General features: G+C 43.1%; 1 protein-coding gene and 1 long non-coding RNA gene across 51 annotated transcripts; one reads left to right on the top strand and one right to left on the bottom strand.

Moving 5' to 3' along the window:
- Positions 1-2,180: 2,180 nt before the first annotated feature.
- Positions 2,181-26,339, bottom strand: LOC127597151 (mucin-2-like). Of its 50 annotated transcripts, none has more exons than XM_052059949.1 (69): positions 25,472-26,339; positions 25,136-25,391; positions 24,943-25,057; positions 24,488-24,578; positions 24,280-24,410; positions 23,972-24,188; positions 22,926-23,051; positions 22,702-22,816; positions 22,473-22,623; positions 22,261-22,374; positions 22,115-22,184; positions 21,887-22,024; positions 21,289-21,453; positions 21,120-21,214; positions 20,775-20,901; positions 20,087-20,342; positions 19,880-19,932; positions 19,694-19,797; positions 19,456-19,607; positions 19,191-19,329; positions 18,893-19,003; positions 18,611-18,790; positions 18,148-18,387; positions 17,910-18,066; positions 16,879-17,007; positions 16,213-16,758; positions 15,823-16,047; positions 15,703-15,762; positions 15,538-15,597; positions 15,268-15,372; positions 15,103-15,162; positions 14,833-14,892; positions 14,293-14,442; positions 13,798-13,917; positions 13,423-13,482; positions 13,138-13,197; positions 12,478-12,582; positions 12,313-12,372; positions 11,653-11,772; positions 11,203-11,262; positions 10,978-11,097; positions 10,708-10,767; positions 10,438-10,602; positions 10,318-10,377; positions 10,168-10,272; positions 9,958-10,062; positions 9,772-9,831; positions 9,547-9,606; positions 9,382-9,426; positions 9,202-9,321; positions 8,626-9,051; positions 8,382-8,542; positions 7,334-7,508; positions 6,991-7,238; positions 6,504-6,687; positions 6,209-6,419; positions 5,953-6,128; positions 5,772-5,841; positions 5,394-5,494; positions 5,280-5,311; positions 5,018-5,195; positions 4,822-4,926; positions 4,696-4,736; positions 4,471-4,593; positions 3,591-3,689; positions 2,902-3,030; positions 2,780-2,819; positions 2,573-2,696; positions 2,181-2,489 (listed from the first exon to the last, which is right to left on the bottom strand). In XM_052059949.1, exons 1-69 carry the CDS (start codon positions 25,557-25,559, stop codon positions 2,279-2,281), a joined length of 9,105 nt encoding a protein of 3,034 aa, XP_051915909.1. In that variant the 5' UTR covers positions 25,560-26,339; the 3' UTR covers positions 2,181-2,278. The 50 variants fall into 50 exon arrangements, with proteins under 50 accessions (XP_051915909.1, XP_051915878.1, XP_051915907.1 ...); XM_052059918.1 differs by lacking the exons at positions 9,382-9,426; positions 9,958-10,062 and adding exons at positions 9,052-9,096; positions 9,877-9,936 and having other exon boundaries at positions 8,626-8,991; positions 9,427-9,606; positions 9,667-9,831; XM_052059947.1 differs by lacking the exons at positions 9,382-9,426; positions 9,958-10,062 and adding exons at positions 9,052-9,096; positions 9,877-9,936 and having other exon boundaries at positions 8,626-8,991; positions 9,262-9,321; positions 9,487-9,606; positions 9,667-9,831.
- Positions 13,371-14,800, top strand: LOC127597156 (uncharacterized). Its single transcript, XR_007961602.1, has 3 exons — positions 13,371-13,508; positions 14,319-14,460; positions 14,686-14,800. It is a non-coding gene; the product is annotated as an uncharacterized LOC127597156 (long non-coding RNA).
- Positions 26,340-26,800: the final 461 nt, after the last annotated feature.

The following is a 26,800-nucleotide window of genomic DNA, read 5'->3' as shown; positions in this document are numbered from 1 at the left end:
TTCCTTACGTTCCTCTTTTGTTCATGTACTTCTCTGGTTTCTGTACAAGGAAGATTCCAGTGTACTGTATTGCTACTTCAACAAAGAGTGTATGCTCTTCTAAATCAACTAGAACATTATAAACAGTGGGTTGTGCCTCTTTATCAACTGAGGTGTTCATGTTGTTCTTCATCTCAGCCGAGCGTACGTTGATTAAATATTAGCCATCTATCCATCCCAACCGAGCATGGACCCACAAAAGGTCAAATATAGCCAAGCATGGTAAACTCAGGAAAAGCAACTAGTAAGGAGGCCAAGAATGATTTACTCCTCAGACGACAAAAAAAATAAAATAATAATGCCGATGTACTTATTTGCCGCTTTTTTTTCAACTCCTGAGTCATCTTTCTCACACATTTCTGTTTGTATAAACGCAACGATGAATGGCAGCTAACTTTTTTTGAAATAAAAACGTGCTGAAGTTAAACATCATTATGTCAATATGCATTCACAACATTGAGAATGGTGCAGCCTCTCATCAAAACTTCCCTGAGTAATTCGGCAAACCTTCTGAAAACAAAACAACGCCCACTGCCACGCGAAGACAAGCTCAAGTGTAGCTTCCCCATCTTTTATTGTCCGTGTGGACCACAACAGTTTTTGACAGTCAAGACATAAAGCAGTGCCAGAAATGATCGGGTAATTCATCTTAATAAAGATATGTAGGATTTGAACAAAAGTATGAAAAAAACATTTTTGTGAATCGTTGAGTTGCTGATGAATGCTTTTTTCCATTTTTTCAAATACACAGTTGTGTGTTTTATTGCCATTTTTTTCCACTGATATGCTAACTATGTAGTGCTTATCAGAAATTGTTTTTATTTTATATGTTCTAAACAGGGCGGCCCGGTAGTCCAGTGGTTAGCACGTCGGCTTCACAGTGCAGAGGTACCGGGTTCGATTCCAGCTCCAGCCTCCCTGTGTGGAGTTTGCATGTTCTCCCCGGCCCTGCGTGGGTTTTCTCCGGGTACTCCGGTTTCCTCCCACATTCCAAAAACATGCATGGCAGGCTGATTGAACACTCTAAATTGTCCCTAGGTGTGAGTCTGAGTGCGACTGGTTGTTCGTTTCTGTGTGCCCTGCGATTGGCTGGCAACCGATTCAGGGTGTCCCCCGCCTACTGCCCGAAGACAGCTGGGATAGGCTCCAGCACCCCCCCCCCCCCGACCCTAGTGAGGATCAAGCGGCTCGGAAGATGAATGAATGAATATGTTCTAAACATTACAATAATTTTATTTTACAATTTTCTTATCAGCTTCAGAAGACATGCAGCTTCATATTTGCACCACGTCAGAGTGTGTACTGCATTTGCTCATCTGTGTACTGCATCTGCCATATTTTAAGGCTGCCATACTTCTGAATGTTAGTTTTGCGGTGGTTATAAAAGTCTGCGCACCCCTGTTGAAATGTCTGTTTTTTGGTGCTATAAATAAAATGAGATCAAGATAAATCATTTCAAAAATTCCACACAATGTGATCTATAACCTGTACAACACAATTTAATTTAAAAAAATATTTTCAGAGGGTAACTAAAACTCAACAAGTGTGATATTGTGTTTGTCAAAGTGTGCACGCCCTTTTAACAGGGGACGTGTTCAGAATTAATCAGTCATTCATACTCATGTTAAATGGGAGTCAACACACACCTGCCACTTTTTAAAATACTTCTGACTGAACTCCAAATGAATTTTGAACTGCTCTTAATTCTCTCCACCTTTTTCAAGGTCCCAGGTCCAGGAAGAAGTTGCTGTGTTGTGTTTGCAGCAAAAATGCCTTTTTCGATTATGGAAAATAAGTTCAAACTTGTTTTTAATCACATCATAAGAGATTTTCTCAGTGTTTGAAAGATTTTGTCATACAGTTGGAAAACAAAGTTGAGCATTTTGGCCATGATTTCTCAAGGTATGTTTGGCATACAAACACAACAGTTTGAAATAGTCGTCAGCTTCAGCACAATAGCTTCAGGCTTATGGAAAAAAAAAGAAAAAGCCTAGTAGAACAGCACAAATGTGTTTGGGTTAATCCGAGGCAATTGAAATGGTTGCGAGTGTATGCAGACTCCTACTTAACCTAAGTTTGAATGTGACTGGTTAATACAATCATGATACTGTAAGTGTGAAACAAAAAAGACACCAAGAAGAGACACAAGATGCTGTACTTTTATTTGATTTTGAATGTCGATACCTGAACAAGTGTACTAATTTTACTTGTTGAGTGGTTGGCCCAGTTGACTTGGAAGTTAGAAGTGGGTAAAACTTCGCCTCCTTCTGGCTGGAGCTGCCACAGTTTGGGTGCAGTCGCTGAGGGCGCATCTACACTCGTCCATGTGGATGTAGGTGTAGGGAACAATGTCTCCATTGAGACACAACAAGTCAACGGTGCGATTGCTAGAACGGAACCCCTTACAACAGGAGCAGGTAGGCTGCAGGGTGGATGTCTCCTCTGAGTACCTGAAAGAGCAGATAAAATGTGAGATCAATCATGAAAATGTGCATCTTCTTCATGGACTGGGATGTGTGCGAGAAGAGTTTACCTGGTGTAAGTGTTGCAAGATCCTTCACAATATGGAATATCTACCTCCTCCATGGATTGGCAGTTCTTGTGCGTGATGTACATTCTATTCTGCACTGGCTTACAAGCCTTCTCCTGCTCCACACCTTTTCAACCGAGAAGAACAATTAACTTGCTTTTACTCACTTCACCGCTAGGGGTAAAAAGTAAGGACATGATGAGTACTCACAAACTTGACAACATCCATTTGCTGCAGTTTGAATGGTGTCCTGTGGGAGGAAATGTGAATGCAAGATAAGGCTTTTAAAAAAAAATATGTGAATTATTTCCCAATAGATTGGTGAAACTTACAGGTTGGCAGTTGCTTCGCTGGAATGGCGGACACACAATTCGTGTGCCGATGGCTGTTAAAGTCTCAGCGTTCCTCACGCATGTGTAATGCTCACACTTATCGTCTGCTGGGGACCATGTATCACCTTGCTGGAGACAAATTCCAGATATTTACTTCTAACTGTGCACCATGTACATGTATTGCTTGCTTGTACTGTAATTGGTTGTTGTTAAGTCCAATGTTTCCCAACTTTGACTGAGCAATGACAATTATTTTGCATTTGCAAAGAATGTTCCAAAAGGTATATACTGTACATGGAAATAACAATGGTCTTGTCTCTATAAAGTCAGATTTTTTCTTGAGGTGAAATCTGAGCCTGTTAAACTGAACACATAGCTATTATTCTGTTGTATGGTTGGCAACAGTTGGATATAGAGGTTAGTTGTATCTTCTGCCATCTAATGGAAGACAATTTTATTGTTCTGCCTGCCACGATACGCTGCTGGCATAGATAGATGAACGAAAAGACATTATTTTTAGTCTACGGCAATTTTCCCACAAATGAGAGAAACTGGATTATTTCCTAAGGCATTCCTAACAGAACGCTTATGTGCCGCAACAACAGTCGTTGGGAATCACTGGTTTAGTCGAGGTAGCTATCCTTTGAAAAAAACAAAACTAAAATAATATTCAAAGTCATCTCACTCACCCTGAGCACCTGCTCACTACCACTAACGTTGAAGATGCAGTGTGTCTGTACACACCTTCCACAGCATTCATTTGTCCTGGGTTCGACGTATCTATAACCCTGAAAAATGGGACATCAGTGAATATAATGTAAGGCGTTAAATTGCTTTTGCCACACTTTTTGCAACATGTCAATGGACATTGTGCTTCCCCTTCTGGTGCGTGCGACTAGGCCACCCGGAGGCAGTACAACTTGCCTACCCGCCTTAAATCTTTCTTTCTTTATTATTTTATCTGTGTTTTACTATTGGTCTTAGCTGTACAGTGTCCTTGAGTGTTGTGAAAGGCGCTTACAAATGTGATGTATTATTATTATTATTATTACAATACAGACATACGTATTATGTAATACAGTACATTGAGACAGCCACAACATCTCAGGACAGAAGTATTATTAAATGTTTTTCACAGAGGATAAAGAATACGTACTGTAACGGCGAATATTTCTATACTACTTGTCTTCATCAATTGTTTTACTGTTGGTGTTGAAATATTCGTTTGCTTAAAGGGTTATTACACCGCAACACAAATGCTATTCATTTGTGTGGCATTTTGTTTTGTGTGTTAAAATTAAGATGGCAAATTTTTATACAAGGTATTTGTTTTTTGTTCAGTTTGACAATACATTTCATCTGGCAGTGGCAATAAATAGCTTGAAGGCCACTTTTTGAAGAATAGTTTGTTTGCCCAACTGCTGCTCGTTGATTTGTGTTCACTGACACTTCATAGCATTCATAGCTCTAAAAAAGAAAAGGCCAAATGAAGGCTCACATCTCCAAAACCTCTTCAGTCGCGCCACTCAGAGCACTCATTGCATGTCTGCTGTTTTTATTTTGACATACCTGTTCACATAGTCGCTGGCATTGCTGAACCTCGCAATTTACTTGTAATAAACCAGTTTTTGGGTCCACCAGGTTGGTACAGATACAGTCCTGACATGGAACCACAGGAACCGACTCACCAGGCTAGAAAATAAAAAGGAAGTGTTCATAAAGTAGAAATAATCCAGCACCTTTAATTAACTGGATCAATCAAACATATGAAATAATCTCAACTCAATAATGTACCTGATATTCAGCATTTTTGTGGACACAAACATTTTTCGGCTCTAGAAAGGAGAAAGAGACGCACCATATGAATAGGTTAATCCTATTAGTAGTCATATAAATTCAACCAGAAACTGAAGAGCTCACCGCATGTGTGTTCTGGACAGCATTTCCCCTCTGGCACACTGACAACTACAGTAAATCCAATTGGACACACCATGTCGACGTGTGGACAAGTATTGCTTTGACATCCTGTTGATGTGATGAAATGACAACAACAAATACTTGAGACCACATGTATTTTCATGATGATAAATAGATGAAAAGTGACTGCACATCTTACGGCAAGATAGGACAGAGCAGCACGGGTCTGCTGGGTTGGTTTGGTTGATGAGGACGAAGCCTGGAATGGTGCAATTGACAACAGGCGATGGTGGGCAAACCTTTGGTTGGCATGTGATGGTCTTGCTGGCCTCCTCGCAGATGCAGTTTTGGCACTTGTACTCAAACCTTTCATTAAACTAACAGAATAAACCACAGCGGAGACTTACTGAAATTATCCGGTGGAGCATCGATGGGTAAAAAAAATTCAGGATTTGACTCACCTCACGAGGAATACCCTCAGGATCAATACACCCTGTCGGAATATGAGCAATCCCATTAGACTTGATAAGTGAGTTAAAGAAATCAGCTCATTAATTGGGAGAGGATAAACTCACCGCACTTATCGACACATATGCCAGACTCTTTGTTGAATAGCATCATTCCATCAGGACAAAAGCAGCCTTCAGTTATGTAGTCGAGCCTCTGTTCATTGGGACTGTAAAGGTTGAATCATTGACAAACAACAAATTCATTGGAAACACATTCAAAGCTCATTTACTTAACTCAAAAAGCAAACACAAAACAGATCACAGAGTCATTATTGTTTCTTCAGATTCAAAGATCTCAGGGCTGACATGGAGTGAGTCACAAGAAGGAGTCATGTCATACTTTATCCCTTTCCCAGACCCGTTTTACAAGATACATCCAAATTCCTCAGCAAATTCCAAATAAGCTTAAATAAAAGACAAAAGTAAATTTGTATTCCAACATACCTGTTTTCACAGGTCGGCTGCTCTGCAGGACCACATGGTTTGTAGACTTTGTCGGGAGGGCAATCACTTTCTGTAAGCGGAGAAAAGACTTTCCTTGTTGGATAACATTTCTTCAAACAATAAAACAGACAAAGCCGAACATTATGATCCTGATTTCAGAAAAATAAAATGGGCATTTTACCACAGTGTGTGGTATGATTCCTCCAGTGCAAACAAACTCCAGCCTGAGCACAGGCATCGGCATACATGTCCAAGCTTGTGCACTCTATTGCTGGGTTGGAGACGTGGCAGTTGTCAAAAACACATCCTTGATAGTAATCATTGGGATTGACAAAGGGGTGGCACTTTTCAAAGACACTGCAGAAGAAAAACACAAGATAAACCGGAATGGCCAGCAGTAACGCAGGCAAATTACGGTTACAGAAAAAAAAATCTACCTGCTCAAGAGCAGATCACATTCAGAGTCTGGCTTGCATGGAGTTAGTGTAGGTGGGGGTAGAGGCTGGTCGGTCGGGATCACAGATGGAATCTGGCAGTTTGGTTGGTAAATGTCTTTGGCAGGCCAAAAGTCTGCCATCACACTGCAGCTCTGCACAATCTGGCCTCCGGGCACCATGCAGTCATCTGCCTGGTTGTTGTTGCATCTGCCTGGAACCGTTCGCCACAAAAATCGTATTGATTTACTTCTTAGAAATGATGTACAAATGCAGCAAAACGGCGCGGACGGCTTACCACACTGGCCCTGTGTGTTGCTGTCAAAGTACTTAGAGGGCAGGTTGACAGTGAAGTCACTGAATCCAAAGGTAATAATCACTTCTATGGGCACAATCTCGACAACCAAGTCAATGCCAGAATTGAAGATCTTAATGTCTTGTTGTAAATAGGGAAGTCTCAAACGCTTTTCATCTTTGAAGGCCTAAAAACAAAAAAAAGTTATGATTCTTAAAGGATCAGTGGAAAGCATGTTTGTAAAAACGGATGTAGCAGATATAAGGGTGTTTGGGGTCAAATCACTAACTAAGAAGACACTATCAGCATTTCTTTTGGATACAAAATCAACATTGTATTAATTGGACAAATATAATATATCTAGGACAGACCGCCAAATGTCACTCTTCCAAATTACAAATATAATGAAGTCTTCATTTACAAAATAGTACGGTACATTGTTTTCACATATTTAAAAAAAAAACTTGACATGCAACAAAATGCGTATTACCTCCAGTACTGAGGCTCCAATGAGATTTTGGCTCTTGAGTACAATTACGTCCGATTTGTACGATATAATTAATGACCTCGGGCAGGAAACATGTTGAGTGGCATCACAGTAGACGTTGTCAACATAAATTTTTAAGTTGTACTTTGGTGTAATCTCCTCCATGAGAACGTAGGTACAGTTTCCTTGATAGCTGTAGTAAAGGCCATCAAATGTGATGTAATGGGGATCTCCCCAGCCTTTACATTCACCTTAAAAACAACCAACATAGAAAAAAACTCAAGTCAACAAACACAATAATTCAATTTAGGGAGATCAAATCAGGTTAAAACTCAGACTTGCTTACAGTCACAAACATAATGTTGGCAGCAGTAGTTCTCATCATAAACAAGAACAGGATTCTTTCCATTGGTGCAGGTGATGTTCTTTAAGGGTGGACACTGGTATGGAATAATTTCAATCGTGTTGTTCTCGATGCATCTCGCCATAGTGCAGTTACACAACAAGAAGGTCTCATTTTGCTGAGAAAAAAATAAAGAATGGTTTAATAAATGTTTTGAGTAGTGCTCGACCTTGTATAATTTATAAAGATGAAAAACAAGACAATATGTACTGTAAATATGTACAGTGATGCCCACAGATACGAGTTTAATTACTTGACTGACAACACTTGTTTTGAAACTGTTCTGGTCTACTCCCAAAGAACAACAACACTTTTTGTCATACATTTTTCAAAACGGAAATTAGCACTATATAATATTAGATTATTCAAAGATATAGAGTAATATCATATCAGAACGTAAATTAAACTGTGCATCAAGATTTAATGCTTCACTTCCATTTAATTTGCTGCTCCGTCTGGTGTGCCCATTTTGGCCACCGAGGGCCAGTAGAGGCACAATACTTTCACCCATCCACCCATTTTCTAATCCTCTATCCTCACTTGGGTCACGGAAGTGCTGGAGCCTGTCCCAGCTGCATTCAGGCAATAGGCGGGGCACATCCTGAACTGGTTGCCAGCCAATCGCACAGGCACATATAGACGAACAACCATTCGCGCTCACACTCACACCTAAGGACAATATAGAGTGTTCCATTAGCCTGCCATGCATGTTTTTTGGAATGTGGAAGGAAACCGGAAACCAGAGAAAACCCACGCAGGTACAGAAAGAACATGCAAATTCCACACAGGAAGGCTGGAGTTGGAATCAAACCCTGCACCTCTGCACTGTGAGGCGGATGTGTGAACCAGTCAATCACCTTGATGCCACAATACTTTCAAAGGCTGAAAAATCTGTAATAACAGCAGTCATTAATCTGGTCCCATATATGTTAAGGCATCACTGTACATCAGATAAACGCTGAATAGATTCTAGGTGAGTGAAAGTTCTTACCACCACATCCCATTCAGGGCACAAAGGAACAGTGGGGGTGGGGTTTGGCCCGGGCGTGGTCGAGCAAGGTTCAGTCTTATTGTGAATCTCACAAATATCAGAACAAATCATTGTGAGACAAACTCCTGATCCAATGTGTTTCATGTCATAAATGATTTCACCTGGACAGAAGGGAAATAATTGAACAAAAAAATAACGACATGATACCCAAGGCAGAATGTTTGGCTCGAAAGAATTTCTTTACCTGGATTGTAGTGTTTGCCATTTACAACACAGAAGCACTGTGTTGTGTGGCCTGGAGTTGTTGTGATGGTGCTTGGTTCTTCAGTTGTGGTAGTGGGTCTTGCGGATGTGGATGTAGAACTAATTGTAGTTGTTGGACCTTCAGTTGTTGTGACTGGTCCTGATGTGGTGGTTGTAGATTTAGTTGTGGTAGTTGGACCTTCAGTTGTGGTGGTGGATCCTGCGGATGTGGTTGTAGTTGACGGACCTTCAGTTGTGGTGGTGGGGCCAAATGGCGTGGTTGTAGATTTAGTTGTGGTAGTTGGACCTTCAGTTGTGGTGCTTGGTCCTGCCGATGTGGTTGTAGATTTAGTTGTGGTAGTTGGACCTTCAGTTGTGGTGCTAGGTCCTGCCGATGTGGTTGTAGATTTAGTTGTGGTAGTTGGACCTTCTGTTGTGGTGCTTGGTCCTGCGGATGTGGTTGTCGTTGGACCTTCAGTTGTGGTGCTTGGTCCTGTCGATGTGGTTGTAGATTTAGTTGTAGTTGTTGGTTCTTCTGTTGTGGTACTGGGTCCAGAGGGTGTGGTTGTCGTTGAACCTTCAGTTGTGGTGCTTGGTCCTGCGGATGTGGTTGTAGATTTAGTTGTGGTAGTTGGACCTTCAGTTGTGGTGCTTGGTCCGGCGGATGTGGTTGTAGATTTAGTTGTGGTAGTTGGACCTTCAGTTGTGGTGCTTGGTCCTGCCGATGTGGTTGTAGATTTTGTTGTGGTCGTTGGACCTTCTGTTGTGGTGCTTGGTCCTGCGGATGTGGTTGTCGTTGGACCTTCAGTTGTGGTGCTTGGTCCTGCTGATGTGGTTGTAGATTTAGTTGTGGTAGTTTGACCTTCAGTTGTAGTGCTTGGTCCTGCGGATGTGGTTGTAGATTTAGTTGTGGTAGTTGGACCTTCAGTTGTGGTGCTTGGTCCGGCGGATGTGGTTGTAGATTTAGTTGTGGTAGTTGGACCTTCAGTTGTGGTGCTTGGTCCTGCTGATGTGGTTGTAAATTTAGTTGTGGTAGTTTGACCTTCAGTTGTAGTGCTTGGTCCTGCCGATGTGGTTGTAGATTTAGTTGTGGTAGTTGGACCTTCTGTTGTGGTACTGGGTCCTGAGGTTGTGGTTGTCGTTGGACCTTCAGTTGTGGTGCTTTGCCCTGCGGATGTGGTTGTAGATTTAGTTGTGGTAGTTGGACCTTCTGTTGTGGTGCTTGGTCCTCCGGATGTGGTTGTCGTTGGACCTTCAGTTGTGGTGCTTGGTCCTGCCGATGTGGTTGTAGATTTAGTTGTGGTAGTTGGACCTTCTGTTGTGGTAGTTGGACCTTCTGTTGTGGTACTGGGTCCCGAGGGTGTGGTTGTCGTTGGACCTTCAGTTGTGGTGCTTGGTCCTGCGGATGTGGTTGTAGATTTAGTTGTGGTCGTTGGACCTTCTGTTGTGGTACTGGGTCCCCAGGGCGTGGTTGTCGTTGGACCTTCAGTTGTGCTGCTTGGTCCTGCGGATGTGGTTGTAGATTTAGTTGTGGTTGTTGGACCTTCTGTTGTGGTACTGGGTCCCGAGGGTGTGGTTGTCGTTGGACCTTCAGTTGTGGTGCTTGGTCCTGCGGATGTGGTTGTAGATTTTGTTGTGGTAGTTGGACCTTCTGTTGTAGTACTGGGTCCCGAGGGTGTGGTTGTCGTTGGACCTTCAGTTGTGGTGCTTGGTCCGGTGGATGTGGTTGTAGATTTAGTTGTGGTAGTTGGACCTCCAGTTGTGGTGCTAGGTCCTGCCGATGTGGTTGTAGATTTAGTTGTGGTAGTTGGACCTTCAGTTGTGGTGCTTGGTCCTGCAGATGTGGTTGTAGATTTAGTTGTGGTAGTTGGACCTTCAGTTGTGGTGCTTGGTCCTGCGGATGTGGTTGTCGTTGGACCTTCAGTTGTGGTGCTTGGTCCGGCGGATGTGGTTGTAGATTTAGTTGTGGTAGTTGGACCTTCAGTTGTGGTGCTTGGTTCTGCGGATGTGGTTGTAGATTTAGTTGTGGTCGTTGGACCTTCTGTTGTGGTACTTGGTCCCGAGGGTGTGGTTGTCGTTGGACCTTCTGTTGTGGTGCTTGGTCCGGCGGATGTGGTTGTAGATTTAGTTGTGGTAGTTGGACCTTCAGTTGTGGTGCTTGGTCTTTCGGATGTGGTTGTCGTTGGACCTTCAGTTGTGCTGCTTGGTCCTGCAGATGTGGTTGTAGATTTAGTTGTGGTCGTTGGACCTTCTGTTGTGGTACTGGGTCCCGAGGGTGTGGTTGTAAATTTAGTTGTGGTAGTTGGACCTTCTGTTGTGGTGCTTGGTCCTGCGGATGTGGTTGTCGTTGGACCTTCAGTTGTGGTGCTTGGTCCTGCGGACGTGGTTGTAGATTTAGTTGTGGTAGTTGGACCTTCAGTTGTGGTGCTTGGTCCTGCAGATGTGGTTGTAGATTTAGTTGTGGTAGTTGGACCTTCAGTTGTGGTGCTTGGTCCTGCGGATGTGGTTGTAGATTTAATTGTGGTCGTTGGACCTTCTGTTGTGGTGCTTGGTCCTGCGGATGTGGTTGTCGTTGGACCTTCAGTTGTGGTGCTTGGTCCTGCGGACGTGGTTGTAGATTTAGTTGTGGTAGTTGGACCTTCAGTTGTGGTGCTTGGTCCTGCAGATGTGGTTGTAGATTTAGTTGTGGTCGTTGGACCTTCTGTTGTGGTGCTTGGTCCTGCGGACGTGGTTGTAGATTTAGTTGTGGTAGTTGGACCTTCAGTTGTGGTGCTTGGTCCTGCAGATGTGGTTGTAGATTTAGTTGTGGTAGTTGAACCTTCAGTTGTGGTGCTTGGTCCTGCGGATGTGGTTGTTGTTGGACCTTCAGTTGTGGTGCTTGGTCCGGCGGATGTGGTTGTAGATTTAGTTGTGGTAGTTGGAACTTCAGTTGTGGTGCTTGGTTCTGCGGATGTGGTTGTAGATTTAGTTGTGGTCGTTGGACCTTCTGTTGTGGTACTTGGTCCCGAGGGTGTGGTTGTCGTTGGACCTTCAGTTGTGGTGCTTGGTCCGGCGGATGTGGTTGTAGATTTAGTTGTGGTAGTTGGACCTTCAGTTGTGGTGCCTGGTCCGGCGGATGTGGTTGTAGATTTAGTTGTGGTAGTTGGACCTTCAGTTGTGGTGCTTGGTCCTGCCGATGTGGTTGTAGATTTAGTTGTGGTAGTTGGACCTTCTGTTGTGGTACTGGGTCCCGAGGTTGTGGTTGTTGTTGGACCTTCAGCTGTGGTGCTTGGTCTTTCGGATGTGGTTGTAGATTTAGTTGTGGTAGTTGGACCTTCACTTGTGGTGCTTGGTCCTGCTGATGTGGTTGTAGATTTAGTTGTAGTTGTTGGTTCTTCTGTTGTGGTACTGGGTCCAGAGGGTGTGGTTGTCGTTGGACCTTCAGTTGTGGTGCTTGGTCCTGCAGATGTGGTTGTAGATTTAGTTGTGGTAGTTGGACCTTCAGTTGTGGTGCTTGGTCCTTCGGATGTGGTTGTCGTTGGACCTTCAGTTGTGGTGCTTGGTCCGGTGGATGTGGTTGTAGATTTAATTGTGGTAGTTGGACCTTCAGTTGTGGTGCTTGGTCCTGCTGATGTGGTTGTAGATTTAGTTGTGGTTGTTGGACCTTCTGTTGTGGTACTGGGTCCCGAGGGTGTGGTTGTCGTTGGACCTTCAGTTGTGGTGCTTGGCCCTGCGGATGTGGTTGTAGATTTAGTTGTGGTTGTGGGACCTTCTGTTGTGGTGCTTGGTCCTGTGGATGTGGTTGTCGTTGGACCTTCAGTTGTGCTGCTTGGTCCTGCGGATGTGGTTGTAGATTTAGTTGTGGTCGTTGGACCTTCTGTTGTGGTACTGGGTCCCGAGGGTGTGGTTGTCGTTGGACCTTCAGTTGTGGTGCTTGGTCCTGCGGATGTGGTTGTAGATTTAGTTGTGGTCGTTGGACCTTCTGTTGTGGTACTGGGTCCCAAGGGTGTGGTTGTCGTTGGACCTTCAGTTGTGGTGCTTGGTCCTGCAGATGTGGTTGTAGATTTAGTTGTGGTCGTTGGACCTTCTGTTGTGGTGCCTGGTCCTGCGGACGTGGTTGTAGATTTAGTTGTGGTAGTTGGACCTTCAGTTGTGGTGCTTGGTCCTGCAGATGTGGTTGTAGATTTAGTTGTGGTCGTTGGACCTTCTGTTGTGGTGCTTGGTCCTGCGGACGTGGTTGTAGATTTAGTTGTGGTAGTTGGACCTTCAGTTGTGGTGCTTGGTCCTGCAGATGTGGTTGTAGATTTAGTTGTGGTAGTTGGACCTTCAGTTGTGGTGCTTGGTCCTGCGGATGTGGTTGTTGTTGGACCTTCAGTTGTGGTGCTTGGTCCGGCGGATGTGGTTGTAGATTTAGTTGTGGTAGTTGGAACTTCAGTTGTGGTGCTTGGTTCTGCGGATGTGGTTGTAGATTTAGTTGTGGTCGTTGGACCTTCTGTTGTGGTACTTGGTCCCGAGGGTGTGGTTGTTGTTGGACCTTCAGTTGTGGTGCTTGGTCCGGCGGATGTGGTTGTAGATTTAGTTGTGGTAGTTGGAACTTCAGTTGTGGTGCTTGGTTCTGCGGATGTGGTTGTAGATTTAGTTGTGGTCGTTGGACCTTCTGTTGTGGTACTTGGTCCCGAGGGTGTGGTTGTCGTTGGACCTTCAGTTGTGGTGCTTGGTCCGGCGGATGTGGTTGTAGATTTAGTTGTGGTAGTTGGACCTTCAGTTGTGGTGCCTGGTCCGGCGGATGTGGTTGTAGATTTAGTTGTGGTAGTTGGACCTTCAGTTGTGGTGCTTGGTCCTGCCGATGTGGTTGTAGATTTAGTTGTGGTAGTTGGACCTTCTGTTGTGGTACTGGGTCCCGAGGTTGTGGTTGTTGTTGGACCTTCAGCTGTGGTGCTTGGTCTTTCGGATGTGGTTGTAGATTTAGTTGTGGTAGTTGGACCTTCACTTGTGGTGCTTGGTCCTGCCGATGTGGTTGTAGATTTAGTTGTAGTTGTTGGTTCTTCTGTTGTGGTACTGGGTCCAGAGGGTGTGGTTGTCGTTGGACCTTCAGTTGTGGTGCTTGGTCCTGCAGATGTGGTTGTAGATTTAGTTGTGGTAGTTGGACCTTCAGTTGTGGTGCTTGGTCCTTCGGATGTGGTTGTCGTTGGACCTTCTGTTGTGGTGCTTGGTCCTGCGGATGTGGTTGTAGATTTAGTTGTGGTAGTTGGACCTTCAGTTGTGGTGCTCGGTCCTGCGGATGTGGTTGTAGATTTAGTTGTGGTAGTTGGACCTTCTGTTGTAGTACTGGGTCCTGAGGGTGTGGTTGTCCTTGGACCTTCAGTTGTGGTGCTTGGTCCGGTGGATGTGGTTGTAGATTTAATTGTGGTAGTTGGACCTTCAGTTGTGGTGCTTGGTCCTGCTGATGTGGTTGTAGATTTAGTTGTGGTTGTTGGACCTTCTGTTGTGGTACTGGGTCCCGAGGGTGTGGTTGTCGTTGGACCTTCAGTTGTGGTGCTTGGTCCTGCGGATGTGGTTGTAGATTTAGTTGTGGTTGTGGGACCTTCTGTTGTGGTGCTTGGTCCTGTGGATGTGGTTGTCGTTGGACCTTCAGTTGTGCTGCTTGGTCCTGCGGATGTGGTTGTAGATTTAGTTGTGGTCGTTGGACCTTCTGTTGTGGTACTGGGTCCCGAGGGTGTGGTTGTCGTTGGACCTTCAGTTGTGGTGCTTGGTCCTGCGGATGTGGTTGTAGATTTAGTTGTGGTCGTTGGACCTTCTGTTGTGGTACTGGGTCCCGAGGGTGTGGTTGTCGTTGGACCTTCAGTTGTGGTGCTTGGTTCGGCGGATGTGGTTGTAGATTTAGTTGTGGTAGTTGGTCCTTCAGTTGTGGTGCTTGGCCCTGCCGATATGGTTGTAGATTTAGTTGTGGTAGTTGGACCTTCTGTTGTGGTGCTTGGTCCTGCGGATGTTGTGGTCGTTGGGCCTTCAGTTGTGGTGCTTGGTCCTGCGGATGTGGTTGTAGATTTAGTTGTGGTAGTTGGTCCTCCAGTTGTGGTGCTAGGTCCTGCCGATGTGGTTGTAGATTTAGTTGTGGTAGTTGGACCTTCAGTTGTGGTGCTTGGTCCTGCCGATGTGGTTGTATATTTAGTTGTGGTAGTTGGACCTTCTGTTGTAGTACTGGGTTCTGAGGGTGTGGTTGTCCTTGGACCTTCAGTTGTGGTGCTTGGTCCGGTGGATGTGGTTGTAGATTTAGTTGTGGTAGTTGGACCTTCAGTTGTGGTGGTTGGTCCTGCCGATGTGGTTGTAGATTTAGTTGTAGTTGTTGGTTCCTCTGTTGTGGTACTGGGTCCAGAGGGTGTGGTTGTCGTTGGACCTTCAGTTGTGGTGCTTGGTCCTGCGGATGTGGTAGTAGATTTAGTTGTGGTCGTTGGACCTTCTGTTGTGGTACTTGGTCCCCAGGGTGTGGTTGTCGTTGGACCTTCAGTTGTGGTGCTTGGTCCTGCGGATGTGGTTGTAGATTTAGTTGTGGTAGTTGGACCTTCAGTTGTGGTGCTTGGTCTTGTGGATGTGGTTTTCGTTGGACCTTCAGTTGTGGTGCTTGGTCCGGCGGACATGGTTGTAGATTTAGTTGTGGTAGTTGGACCTTCAGTTGTGGTGCTTGGTCCTGCCGATGTGGTTGTAGATTTAGTTGTGGTCGTTGGACCTTCTGTTGTGGTACTGGGTCCCGAGGGTGTGGTTGTCTTTGGACCTTCGGTTGTAGTGCTTGGTCCTGCGGATGTGGTTGTAGATTTAGTTGTGGTCGTTGGACCTTCTGTTGTGGTGCTTGGTCCTGCGGATGTGGTTGTAGATTTAGTTGTGGTAGTTGGACCTTTTGTTGTGGTACTGGGTCCCGAGGGTGTGGTTGTCGTTGGACTTTCAGTTGTGGTGCTTGGTCCGGCGGATGTGGTTGTAGATTTAGTTGTGGTAGTTGGACCTTCAGTTGTGGTACTTGGTCCTGCGGATGTGGTTGTAGATTTAGTTGTGGTCGTTGGACCTTCTGTTGTGGTGCTTGGTCCTGCGGATGTGGTTGTCGTTGGACCTTCAGTTGTGGTGCTTGGTCCTGCGGATGTGGTTGTAGATTTAGTTGTGGTAGTTGGACCTTCAGTTGTAGTGTTTGGTCCTGCCGATGTGGTTGTAGATTTTGTTGTGGTCGTTGGACCTTCTGTTGTGGTGCTTGGTCCTGCGGATGTGGTTGTCGTTGGACCTTCAGTTGTGGTGCTTGGTCCTGCGGATGTGGTTGTAGATTTAGTTGTGGTAGTTGGACCTTCAGTTGTGGTGCTTGGTCCGGCGGATGTGGTTGTAGATTTAGTTGTGGTAGTTGGACCTTCAGTTGTGGTGCTTGGTCCTGCCGATGTGGTTGTAGATTTAGTTGTGGTCGTTGGACCTTCTGTTGTGGTACTTGGTCCTGCGGATGTGGTTGTCGTTGGACCTTCAGTTGTGGTGCTTGGTCCTGCGGATGTGGTTGTAGATTTAGTTGTGGTAGTTGTACCTTCAGTTGTTGTGCTTGGTCCGGCGGATGTGGTTGTAAATTTAGTTGTGGTAGTTGGACCTTCTGTTGTGGTACTGGGTCCTGAGGGTTTGGTTGTCGTTGGACCTTCAGTTGTCGTGGTGCGTCCTATTGTGGTTGTTGTAGATTTTGTTACAGTTGTCGTACTTTCAGTCACAACAGAGCCAGTTGCTGGGGTGGTAGTCTGTATGGTTACAGGTTCCTCAACTGTTGTTGAACTTAAAGGAGGTCCTGATGTTGATTTTGTGGTTGTAGTTTTTCCTTCAGTTGTAGTCGGAGATTCTGTTGATAAAGTAGTCGTGGACCTTGTTGTTCTGGTTACTTCTTCAGTGGTAGTGGTCGGCCCTTCAGTTACAGGAGTTGTTGGTGGAGGGGCTGTTGTCGTAGCACAGGTTTCATTTCCAAATATTACTGTTCTATTTATACATATGGCATAGTAGCACATTCCAAGGTTGTCAGTCACATTGTAAATAACTTCATATTCCTCATATCTTGTTCCATTGTAGAAACAACCTTCACATTCTTCAACACATATCTGGTGATCTTCATCAAATATGGGCTTATCTTCTGGACACACAGGATAACAACCTGCAAATAAATTAGTATATAGGAATTCAATGAATGTCTTAATGTGTTCGTGTCACATCAATATACTTAATCATCATTTGATCCTCTAATTTACTTAATCTGATCATTAAATAAATTTACCCTCCAGGTTGGGTAAGGGGTTGCTACAAATTCCCTCAACATTCAAGCAGGTTTTGTAGCAAGGTTGATGACATGGGTTGTAGTGCCATCGGCATTCATCTGGGTTGTTATAGTAATCACAGTAGACAGCTAAGGGCAAAGAAGAGAAAAAACATTCAAATTGTCAATTCATTCATTCATCTTATCTAGTTTAGGGTTACAGGTAAGCCTCATAGTTGCCAGTCAAGCACAAAGAGAGACAATCACTTACACCTACATTCACTGAGCTAGAAAGGATCCCACACTGGCTGCATACAAGTCACAACAGCAATAATATTAACAAAGTAATTAATCAACCAATCAATTAATTCATCAACCAATGAATTCATCAATGTATCAAATACTCAACACTAACACAATTACAGCCGACACCATAAGTTGAGTTAAGTGACAGTGAATAAAAATATGCCTTAAATGTGTTTTGAAAATGGACAGAAAGGGGGCTTATAAACATTTAACGGATGGTCATTCCAAAGGAAAGGATCGGCAACAGAAAAGACTCGATCCCCTCTGAGCCTCCGCTTAGTCCTTGGTCCCTTCAATAGAATCTGGTCTGCAGATCTCAGGCACCAGGAAGGTGCATATGGGTGGAAGAGATGTAAGGCAAGGCCAGATCATTTCAAGACTTGAAAACAAATACGACTATCTTAAAATGAACTCTAAAATTTACAGTGAGCCAGTGAAGGGAGGCCAGATTTGGAGTCACGTGCAGTTAGGAAGCGAGCAGCAGGATTTTGGACCAACTGGAGATTCTTGAGGGAGGACTGACTGACTCTAAATAAAGTGCATCACAGTCATCTAGCCAAGTTGTAACAAAGATACGGATTACCAATTGTAACTGCAGGGAGTTTATCACTTGCAAAAATGTGAATATCATGTTTTAGACTAGAAAAAAAAACTTTTGACAGCTCATTATTAATTTCTTATTCATGAACACTGGTCATTTCAAACTAATTTCTGTTGTTAAGGACCAATTGATAAAATTTACTCACGGCAGATGTCTGGTGTTCTCCATGCAACACATACACCAGCCTCATTACAAGCTTGAGCATAGGCTGCAACTGCTGTGCAGAAACATTCACAGTCGCCTCCAGTGTCACAGGCACATGAGTCTTTCACACAGTTTTCATAAAACGGAAGCGGATCCACCTGTTCAGACAAATTATATGCCCAATCAGATAAACTGCGTGCTTTCTAATTCAAACATTTTGAAGACAAATCTTCCATTACCGTATTGTGGCAGGCTTGGAATGTTTTTCCAGTTATAATGCCGCACATCATTTTCGACCAGTGGTGACGAGACGGTTTTGCCGTACATGGGTCAACGTGTGTTTCCACATTCGGGCAATTGCTGCTGGTTTTCCAGCTGTTTGCAAATTCTAACACATTTGTCACTTGCTGCTGACCCTGAATGGTGAAGTCATTTTGTTCATTGCCATCAAAATCTCCACACAGGCCGCATACTTCTCCCTGTACAGCCAAACAAATGAGTTAGTACACTTCTGAAATTATTCTGCAGCATTAAAGTGTTGCTTGGCAGTCAATTGCAGGGCTCTTACATAGAAACAAATACAAATATTAATATTCACACCGATGCTGTTGAATTTGGAGTTCACAATGTCTTGATGTAACTTTGAGAGCACAATGTTCCTTCATTAATAAACCGCATATAATATGTTAGAATTCAACTTACACTGTGCTGAGGTTCTAAAAGAATGCGAACGGTTGTTTTGCGATCCCACATCACTGCCATGCCAATGACAGATTCTACCACCAGATACATGCCCACTGTCCTAATCGTGTACTTGATTTGGTTTCCTTGTCCCAGGTCGACCTCTTCATACTTTCCTTTGAATAGTTTAATTTCCATTCGCTGCAATGTAAAACAAAGTTCATGTTGATTGTGGTATGATCACTGTCAATCTACTCTCGAGTGTCCTATATAACAGTATTCTGGCGTTGCATAAAATCTTACCCCCAACTGGATCCGGACAGTTTTCGAGCATGTGGTGCCTGTGGAGCCGCATGCGACATTCTCAGTGATAACTCCAATGTTGTCCTGTGCTGTTTTATTGCCACATTTGTTCTTAAAATGGAGATACACAATAATATAATTACAAATCAATAATATGTAATCCCTTATTGAGAAATTTTGTTCAGGTTTCTGTATTACTCAAACTCAGTAATTTGACAACAGTGCTCCACGCTGACTAAAAGGGCATAAAAAGCTTCGGTTATTTCAACAAACTCGATTTTTGTGGTATTCTACTCACCTTGACTGCAACGTAGCTGCAGAGACCTTGAAAGGCATACGTCCGCTGATCAAATGTGTTATAATGACCACTTCCATAAATAATGCAGGTTCCAGGGCATTTTTCCTCGGTGCACTCCCATTTTCCACTTCTGCACGTACTGGATTACGAACATTAACAATAAGTGTTCTTAATATGGCGATTATGTAAAAAATCATAATTTTACACACACACACACACACACACACACACACACACACATTGTACAGCAAAAATATTATCATACCATGTGTTGCACTGATTTGGTATTTGAGTTCCGGCAGCATAGAATTTTCCATCATGTTTACATGGACATTGTGACTTTTCTACACAGAAACCTCTGCCATCGTCAAAAAGCCCATCTGGACACTGACAGCCTGATTCACAATCATTGGAGTCCTGCCAAGAAAGACCAAAGAGCTACCTGAATAATTAACTGGAACTGTTCCCAGAGTGTGAGGGAAACTGGGCAAAAAAGAACTCACACAATCATCGCTGTCCAGATTTAAACAAGTTGGTGCACACTGGACTCCAAGTTGTCCTGAGCCAGGACTGGAGCAGTTGAAGTACATTTTGTGTGGAGGACATACTGTAAGATAGGGAGAGTGTTTGTATTGTTCAACCAAATGCTTCAAACAATGCAAAAAATTACACAAACAAACATGACTTACCTGATGAGCGGGCTCTCCATGAGTGGCAATGCAGCACCCCATTACTGCACACACTGAAGACAGACAAAAACCGTATACAGATTGTAAGAAAGATGTTGAAAAAAAAAGAACCAAGGTCTGTATACTTGAGAAAAGTGCACTCATCATATAAGAGCCCCTTTAAATAACAGGACTGTTGAGTGTATGCCTTAAATTCGTGAAACTAACCAGTGTTCGTCTTTGATGTTGATGGACTTCCCGGGCGGGATGATGGCCTCATTGTGATAACACGGACACTTTTCTTTGGGGATGCAGATGGCATGGTCATCAAGGTATTGACCCTCGGGGCAGGAGCAACCGTCCACAGGCAGGAAGTCAGAGTTGCAAGTCTGCAATGTTGAACTCAACGATCGACAGGTCAGCTCGCATCGTTGATGTTTGTACGAGAAGATCTGAGATTGTGGGCAGGTCCTTGTGTATTTGTCTGTTTGTAGAAGAATGCAAGAAAGGTTACGTTACATTGTACATAATAGGAGATTGCCACAGATTAATTAAGAACAAATTAGCCATCCAAATTATCTTGACGGGATCCAATGGCTTGACATTGTCATGATTCTATTAATTACATAACAACCAACAGGTGCGCAGCTGCAGGGGGAGCCCTACAGTGCCACCTGTTGGTCACAAACAGAATCATGACAGCCATGAGTGATGGGGCTAAATATTAACATTGAAACATAGAACTTTTGTCTCCGATAGTATATGTTCAACCAGAAAAAGTTACAAATAATTATGAAATATACAGCCATCTATTTTCAATAAATTTGGAATCCAAAAACTTTGAACATATAGTGAAAAAATCTATGCATATCCCCCACTTTGTAGGACGTACAGTAATATAACAGAATGCTCTTACCACACACGTTGGCTCTCCAGTCCATCAAGAAGACTCCCTTTGATGCACAAGCTCGGGCATAGGAGGAGAAGACAGCACACAAGCAGGCTTCACTCTTGTCGCAGTTGCAGCTGGCGTAAGTGCACCGCTGCGGAATATGGCATACACTGCTCGGTACTTGTTGTAAATGTGGATTCAGTTTGATTCACTTCATAAAGTACTAATATTTCTATTGTCAAAAGTTGTGAAGGGTGGCCGAAATAAAAGAAGAAAAAAAACCAAGATAAACCATCCTTCCATGGCTCACTGAGATGAGTTATTTTTATTAATGGAGCAGAATTTACTGTATTAAATAAAGGACCATACCTTGTAGTACGCCTCAGGATCCACAAAGGAATGGCACTGTTCAAAGGTGCTATTTGGGCGTAACAGCAAGGCACACCAATGTTTGGCGTACAAGTCTGGAAAATGTGCAAACCATCTATTACAATGACGACAAACAAAACATAAAGGGCCAAGCGGATTTGACGTGTACCATTTTCCACACTCAGAGAACAGGGGTCATCAAGTCTTTCCCTCGTGTCTCGGCACATGAGGTTGGACTTCCAGGTGTTGCTAAACGAAGTGGCTGTCCCCTCCACAATCCCCTGAGGGGTTTTCAATTCATCAGACATGACCAGATTGTAGTTGCCACATAAACCTGATGAAATAAAAAAACTTAAGTTTCACACAATGTTGGTGTTACTATGACAGGCTCTGTCACCCATCCACTCAACGATATACAAGGCATCCGGAAAAGTCACAGTAGACTTCCTTTTATCCATTTCATCATTAGTTATCATTCAGGGAGATGTGAGGCTGCCACGGTTTGACAGCTCTGCAGTTTTTGTAAGCATATCATTCTCTTGCCTTTGGGTCGACAACTGACACCTGGTATAAAGTTTTTCAGTCCCCAACACGTTCAGCAGTTTGAGGAGCTTTATGACAGTCAGAGGAGCTCCGATGCATAGTGCTGTGGGCAAAGTTTCCTATCGTACAGCTTGGACACTGCAAACCGTTTTATAACTCCAACTGTTACTTTAGTATTCACATCTGATAATATATTAGACATTTTTTAGACATGTATAACTCACCACGCGTCTTTCCGTTGTAGCTCTCGTTCAGCCGCACATACACTTGCATAAGAGGCACGTGCTGAATCTGAATTTGCAACCCAAAACTCGTATGAAGTAGGATGTGAAAAGATGAAGCATGGAATATGTTGATGTCCGCTTTGAGGAAATACAAAGGCAAGAACGAATAGTATCACTTGATGACGTAAGCGCACAAATTAAAGACGAGGGTTGGATTGTGCGAATCACCTGTATAATACGGCAACGTAATGGTTTGCTGGTTCTGCTTGACCATCCCATCAGAAATGAACGTTAACACCTAAACACCAACACACTTCATCAGTTAAATGGCGCATCCAACAGGCACGACGCATTGACAACAGTTCACGACTCACGTTGTTTCTGTCATTGTTAAGCAGGATTTTAAGTGCCTTGAGACAAGTATCAAACCGTTGGTTTATACAAGGCACTAACTGCACCTGGATGGTAAACTTTGGACTGGAGGCATCCTGCAGGAACAGACATGGACATTCAAATGGGGATTGAAGTCACGCTGACAGATTCTGGCCGCTCATTTCTCTACCAATCAAAGCTCGAATTCATTTACCTTGCTTTCCACCTTGGCTAGTGTGTAATAACAATCCCCGTGGAAGGTGTAAGATTTGCCATCGAAGGTGGTTATATGGGAACCCTCCTCCACTGCGCACGTGGCCGGGCCCTGAAGATACTCACAAGACCATCTGCCCTGAAAACATGTACTGAGACAACACATGTCCTTTAAACACATGATCAAGCGGCATGGGTAATATTTCAACATTATTGAATATTTCAACTACCATATCTCTCTGCCTTGTTGGTAGCCCTCGCTAGAGTTATAGATTCTTCCATGTTTGCACTGACACTCCGATTGATCAATGCACCCTCTCATAGAAATGTCATCAAATACAGTGCCTGTAACGTGTAAAAGAATTGGAGAAAATGTGATTGAAGAACCCGAGCACGAACCTGGATTGAAATGTAAATGTCAATGAAATGTGATGAAATGAAATGTAGGGCTGACCAGCGGGGCAGAAGCAGCCATCCATTCGGTGTTCCTCACACAGAGAACTGGTATCCTGGTGTGTGCATGTGTCCATGCAAGGAGAACCGCTCTCCTCGTAGACCATGTTGTAAGGACATTTTTTGGCTGTAGAGAAAGAGAGTGAGATGAGGAATTGTGAATTAATACGAATAACATTGTTGTTACTGGTGGCTTGTTTTTTTTTTTTTTTTGGGTGGGGGGCGGGGGTCATTGGTTCGATTCTAGGAGCAGGCCTTTCTGTGTGGAGTTTCCATGTTCTCCTCATGCCTCCGTGGATTTTTTCCGGATACTCGGTTTTCCGCTCATATTCCAAAAACATGCAGTTGTGAATTATTTTTATTTTTTTTTGTGAACTACATGTTTTTTGAGTAACCCCTGGTGTATTTCTGTTTGAATTTCAAATGTTTTTTTTAACATTTGGCAATTGGACACTTAGGGAAGAAATTTCATCTGTGCTGTATACACATACAGCACAATTGACAATAAAGTTGTATCCAATCCAATTTAAACTCAATGCAATCTGCTTTGGAAAAAGCAGTCATACAAAACATGTTACAACCCCAGGAAGAATAATCCAAATAATATTATTTGTTTGGGATGTCTGCTCATGTTAAACTTGCTTTATTTGACAGAATTTAGAAACAACAACAAACAGCTAATTTATTATATTTTTTCTACAAATATATTGTGAATGCTTTATTTTATATTGCACTTATATTGAACTGTGTACAGTTCTTTTCTGAAACATTTATTTTGTGCAATGAAACACTTTATTCCCATACACACACACAATTTTGCTGCTGTAGACAGCAAATTTCCCCGGTGTGGGACAAATAAACGTCATCTTATCTTATCTTTTCTTATCTTATCTGATCTTAATGTGGTTGCTAACTGCTGCTGCTGAAGGAAACTGGAGGCAGAAGAATATCACACATGACATTGTTGTCATTTTCCAGGTATGATGCCTATTTTAAATCCTTTGAATCTAAAAATCTGACAATAAAATACAGGAAGTAACATTTTACCACAGAACTCCGGTGTCCTCCAGTTGGGAGGCATTCCGCCAGCATGGGAACACTGTCGAGAGAACTCGGATAGGGTGCTGCAGACACAGGTGTCATTGGTGCTGTTGCTGCACCCGCACATGTCCTGCGCGCAAGCCTGCACGTAGGGCGCAGGGTCAATTAGCTGCGCGCAGGAGCTCCAAGGCTCTGAAAGCAGCATTTGGTTGCAGGTTGTTTTCTAAAAGAGAAACGGATAAGCAATCGGCACAGCATGACTTACGTGTCGAATAGTATGATACTTTTGATAACACAAGGCAAAGGAAACTCACAAACTCCTCGCATGAATCCACAGCTGGAACATCTTCAAGTTCTCCAAACTCCTCAAAGGGGTCCTCACAATCATCATTTGCGTGATGAACCTTCTGGTTATTGCCAAACTCGATGTGGCTGATTATTCGATCTGCAGTGGATTTCATTTATACTGTCAAATGGTGGCAGTGGGTAAATGAAGAAAAAAAAACTATTTTGCAAACCAACCATTGTAAAGCAATTCATTGTAGACAGGAACACCGTTGTAATCGCCACAGAGTCCACAAGTGCGATTAGCGTAATCACGATCCACCTCAACCTACAATGACAGAGATCATTGAAGAAGAATAAGATGAATTATGTGTAAGGTCAAATAAAGTTGGTAACTTCACAGTCATCATGGAAGATGAATTAAATTAGAGTTAACAATTATTTACCAGTCTCAGCTAAAGAATGGTGGTGGCATTCATTAGGATTCAAGACTGATTTTAAGTTGTGTATTTCATTTAGAATCTCAAATGTATGCATTTAAATTGTTCCACAGATGTAAACATCATGTTTGTCCCAAATACGTCTTAAAAATACTCCGTTCATTTTAAAATTGTACGACATTTAAAGATTAAAACGTCAATTGTAACGTAAAACACAAATATTGAAAAGTTCCCCAAAAATCTGATCTTCACCATGACTGCATCGTCACCATTCCACATGACCACAAGGCCAACTTGAGACTGCAGTTTGATGTAGACGGCATTATTTTCCACTTGAACTCCACTGTTATAGTATGGCAACATGACCCTAAAACACAAGAGACATCTCATTATATAAACTCAAAAGAGGAGCCACTTTATTTTTTTGGTTGGTTTTTCAACTCACGTTTGTTCATTAACCGTGACCGCTTCCTTGGTGAGGTGGAAAGCAAGGTCGTTGATCGTGACCACCACATAGGCCACAGTGGGGTTCCCATCATTCTGCTCCCTCCTCATATGCACCGAGAACTCCTGCATGGCCTCGTGGCAGTCGGAAGCAAGGTTGTACTCGCACGCGCCGGAAAACTGGTAAACGTCGCCGTCGAATGTCTTAAAGTGCTCTCTGCCCCATGTGCTACAGATACTGCTGACATGGTTGCCGACTGAACGAGATGGAAAACAGTCGGGGGTGAGATTATGTTTTCGGATGATGTGATAAAAAAAAGTGTTTGATTGGTCTTACCCAGTCTGGCCTTGACTTCAGTGACAACAAACAAAGTGAGAAAATACCAAGCGACACATTTCCACCTCATGGCTGCCACAGTTCCCATCACCAATGCAAGTCACGTTGGCTGACTCTTCTCTTGCAGCTCCTTATATTTAGACTGCTCAATTTGATCACACCTTCTTTCAGGCAAGTTTTATTGCCACCACATGGAAAACGTGTTGAATGGATGTCTGACGCCAATGTAATAATACCCACATCCTCCTTGTGACATCATTAAGCAAATTTGCTTGCAAATCAATTGAGAGATTTTCATGAACAAGATGGAATGAATAAGGTGATCAGCTGCGATCACTCGAGTATCAGTCACCAAGAATTAATACATTGGGAGATTTTTTTTTCCATTTCAAGCCCTCTATGAAGGTTATTGTCCCCTATGAGTATCAGAGTAAAAATGAAAGTCCTTCCTATCAAATAGAGCAGAAACACACCAGAAGTGAAGATAAAACAATCCTCACACAAGCGTCACAGAGGCCAGTATCAGCTTTAGCATATCTCTAAACACAAAGTTCCCAATACTCAAAGGATAAACATATCGAAGACATGGCACCTTTACTTTAAACACAAAAAAATTTGGTCAAAGTCTGTGTCATTAGCAGAAGGCTTATGGAAAGTTGTGGTGGCTTGCATAAACATGTTAATCTATAAATAAGTTTCTCTTTATCAAATAACCATTTTGTCTACTCGTATTTTTCGAAAGGTATTCTCCACAACGCATGTTAAATTTTTCACTGAACTATGACACCTTAATGTGTTTTTTTCAAATACAAAAATACTTCAAGAGGGCATCAGTGACTGGTACCACTGCAGAGTACCCGATACCTTGACATATAAGATAAGATAAGATATCCTTTATTCGTCCCACACTGGGGAAATTTACAGCTTCCAGCTGCAAGAATGTATGTAGAAAGAAGAAAGAATATGCCCTGATACTCACCCATCTTTAGTTATTAACATTCATTTAATGGTTAACATTAATTTAACACGATAGGGAACATCGATATCAATATACTCTCAACACTTCAAGTCAATTCAATTTATTAATGCGCTTATTCACAACAGAAGATATCTCAAGGCACTTTGCACACTGAGCAGATCAAGAACCACACTTTTCATTTGCCTTCTCTCATTCTCTATTTTTTGCCTCACTGTTAATAATATGTATAGTTGTTTAACAAATTGGTTTATTAACTGGTGAGGTACTAAATCCCCATGTGTAAGTACGTACATGTGTGAACAATAAAGTTGGATTTGATTGGATTTTTTTGGACTTGGTGGGAAAAAAAA

The sequence above is a fragment of the Hippocampus zosterae genome, chromosome 3 (genome assembly GCF_025434085.1).
Source record: "Hippocampus zosterae strain Florida chromosome 3, ASM2543408v3, whole genome shotgun sequence".
In the NCBI taxonomy this organism is placed as follows: domain Eukaryota; kingdom Metazoa; phylum Chordata; class Actinopteri; order Syngnathiformes; family Syngnathidae; genus Hippocampus; species Hippocampus zosterae.
This window is presented reverse-complemented; position numbering and strand designations above follow the sequence as displayed.

Excerpts from the sequence above, each read along its gene's own strand:
- LOC127597151 (XM_052059918.1), bottom strand. The coding sequence starts at position 25,559 with ATGGGAACTGTGGCAGCCATGAGGTGGAAATGTGTCGCTTGGTATTTT. Across the intron at positions 19,933-20,086 it reads AACATCAAAGACGAACACTG|TGTGTGCAGTAATGGGGTGC; the intron begins GTTAGTTTCACG and ends GTCTGTCTTCAG. Across the intron at positions 4,737-4,821 it reads CTGTCCAGAACACACATGCG|AGCCGAAAAATGTTTGTGTC; the intron begins GTGAGCTCTTCA and ends TCTCCTTTCTAG.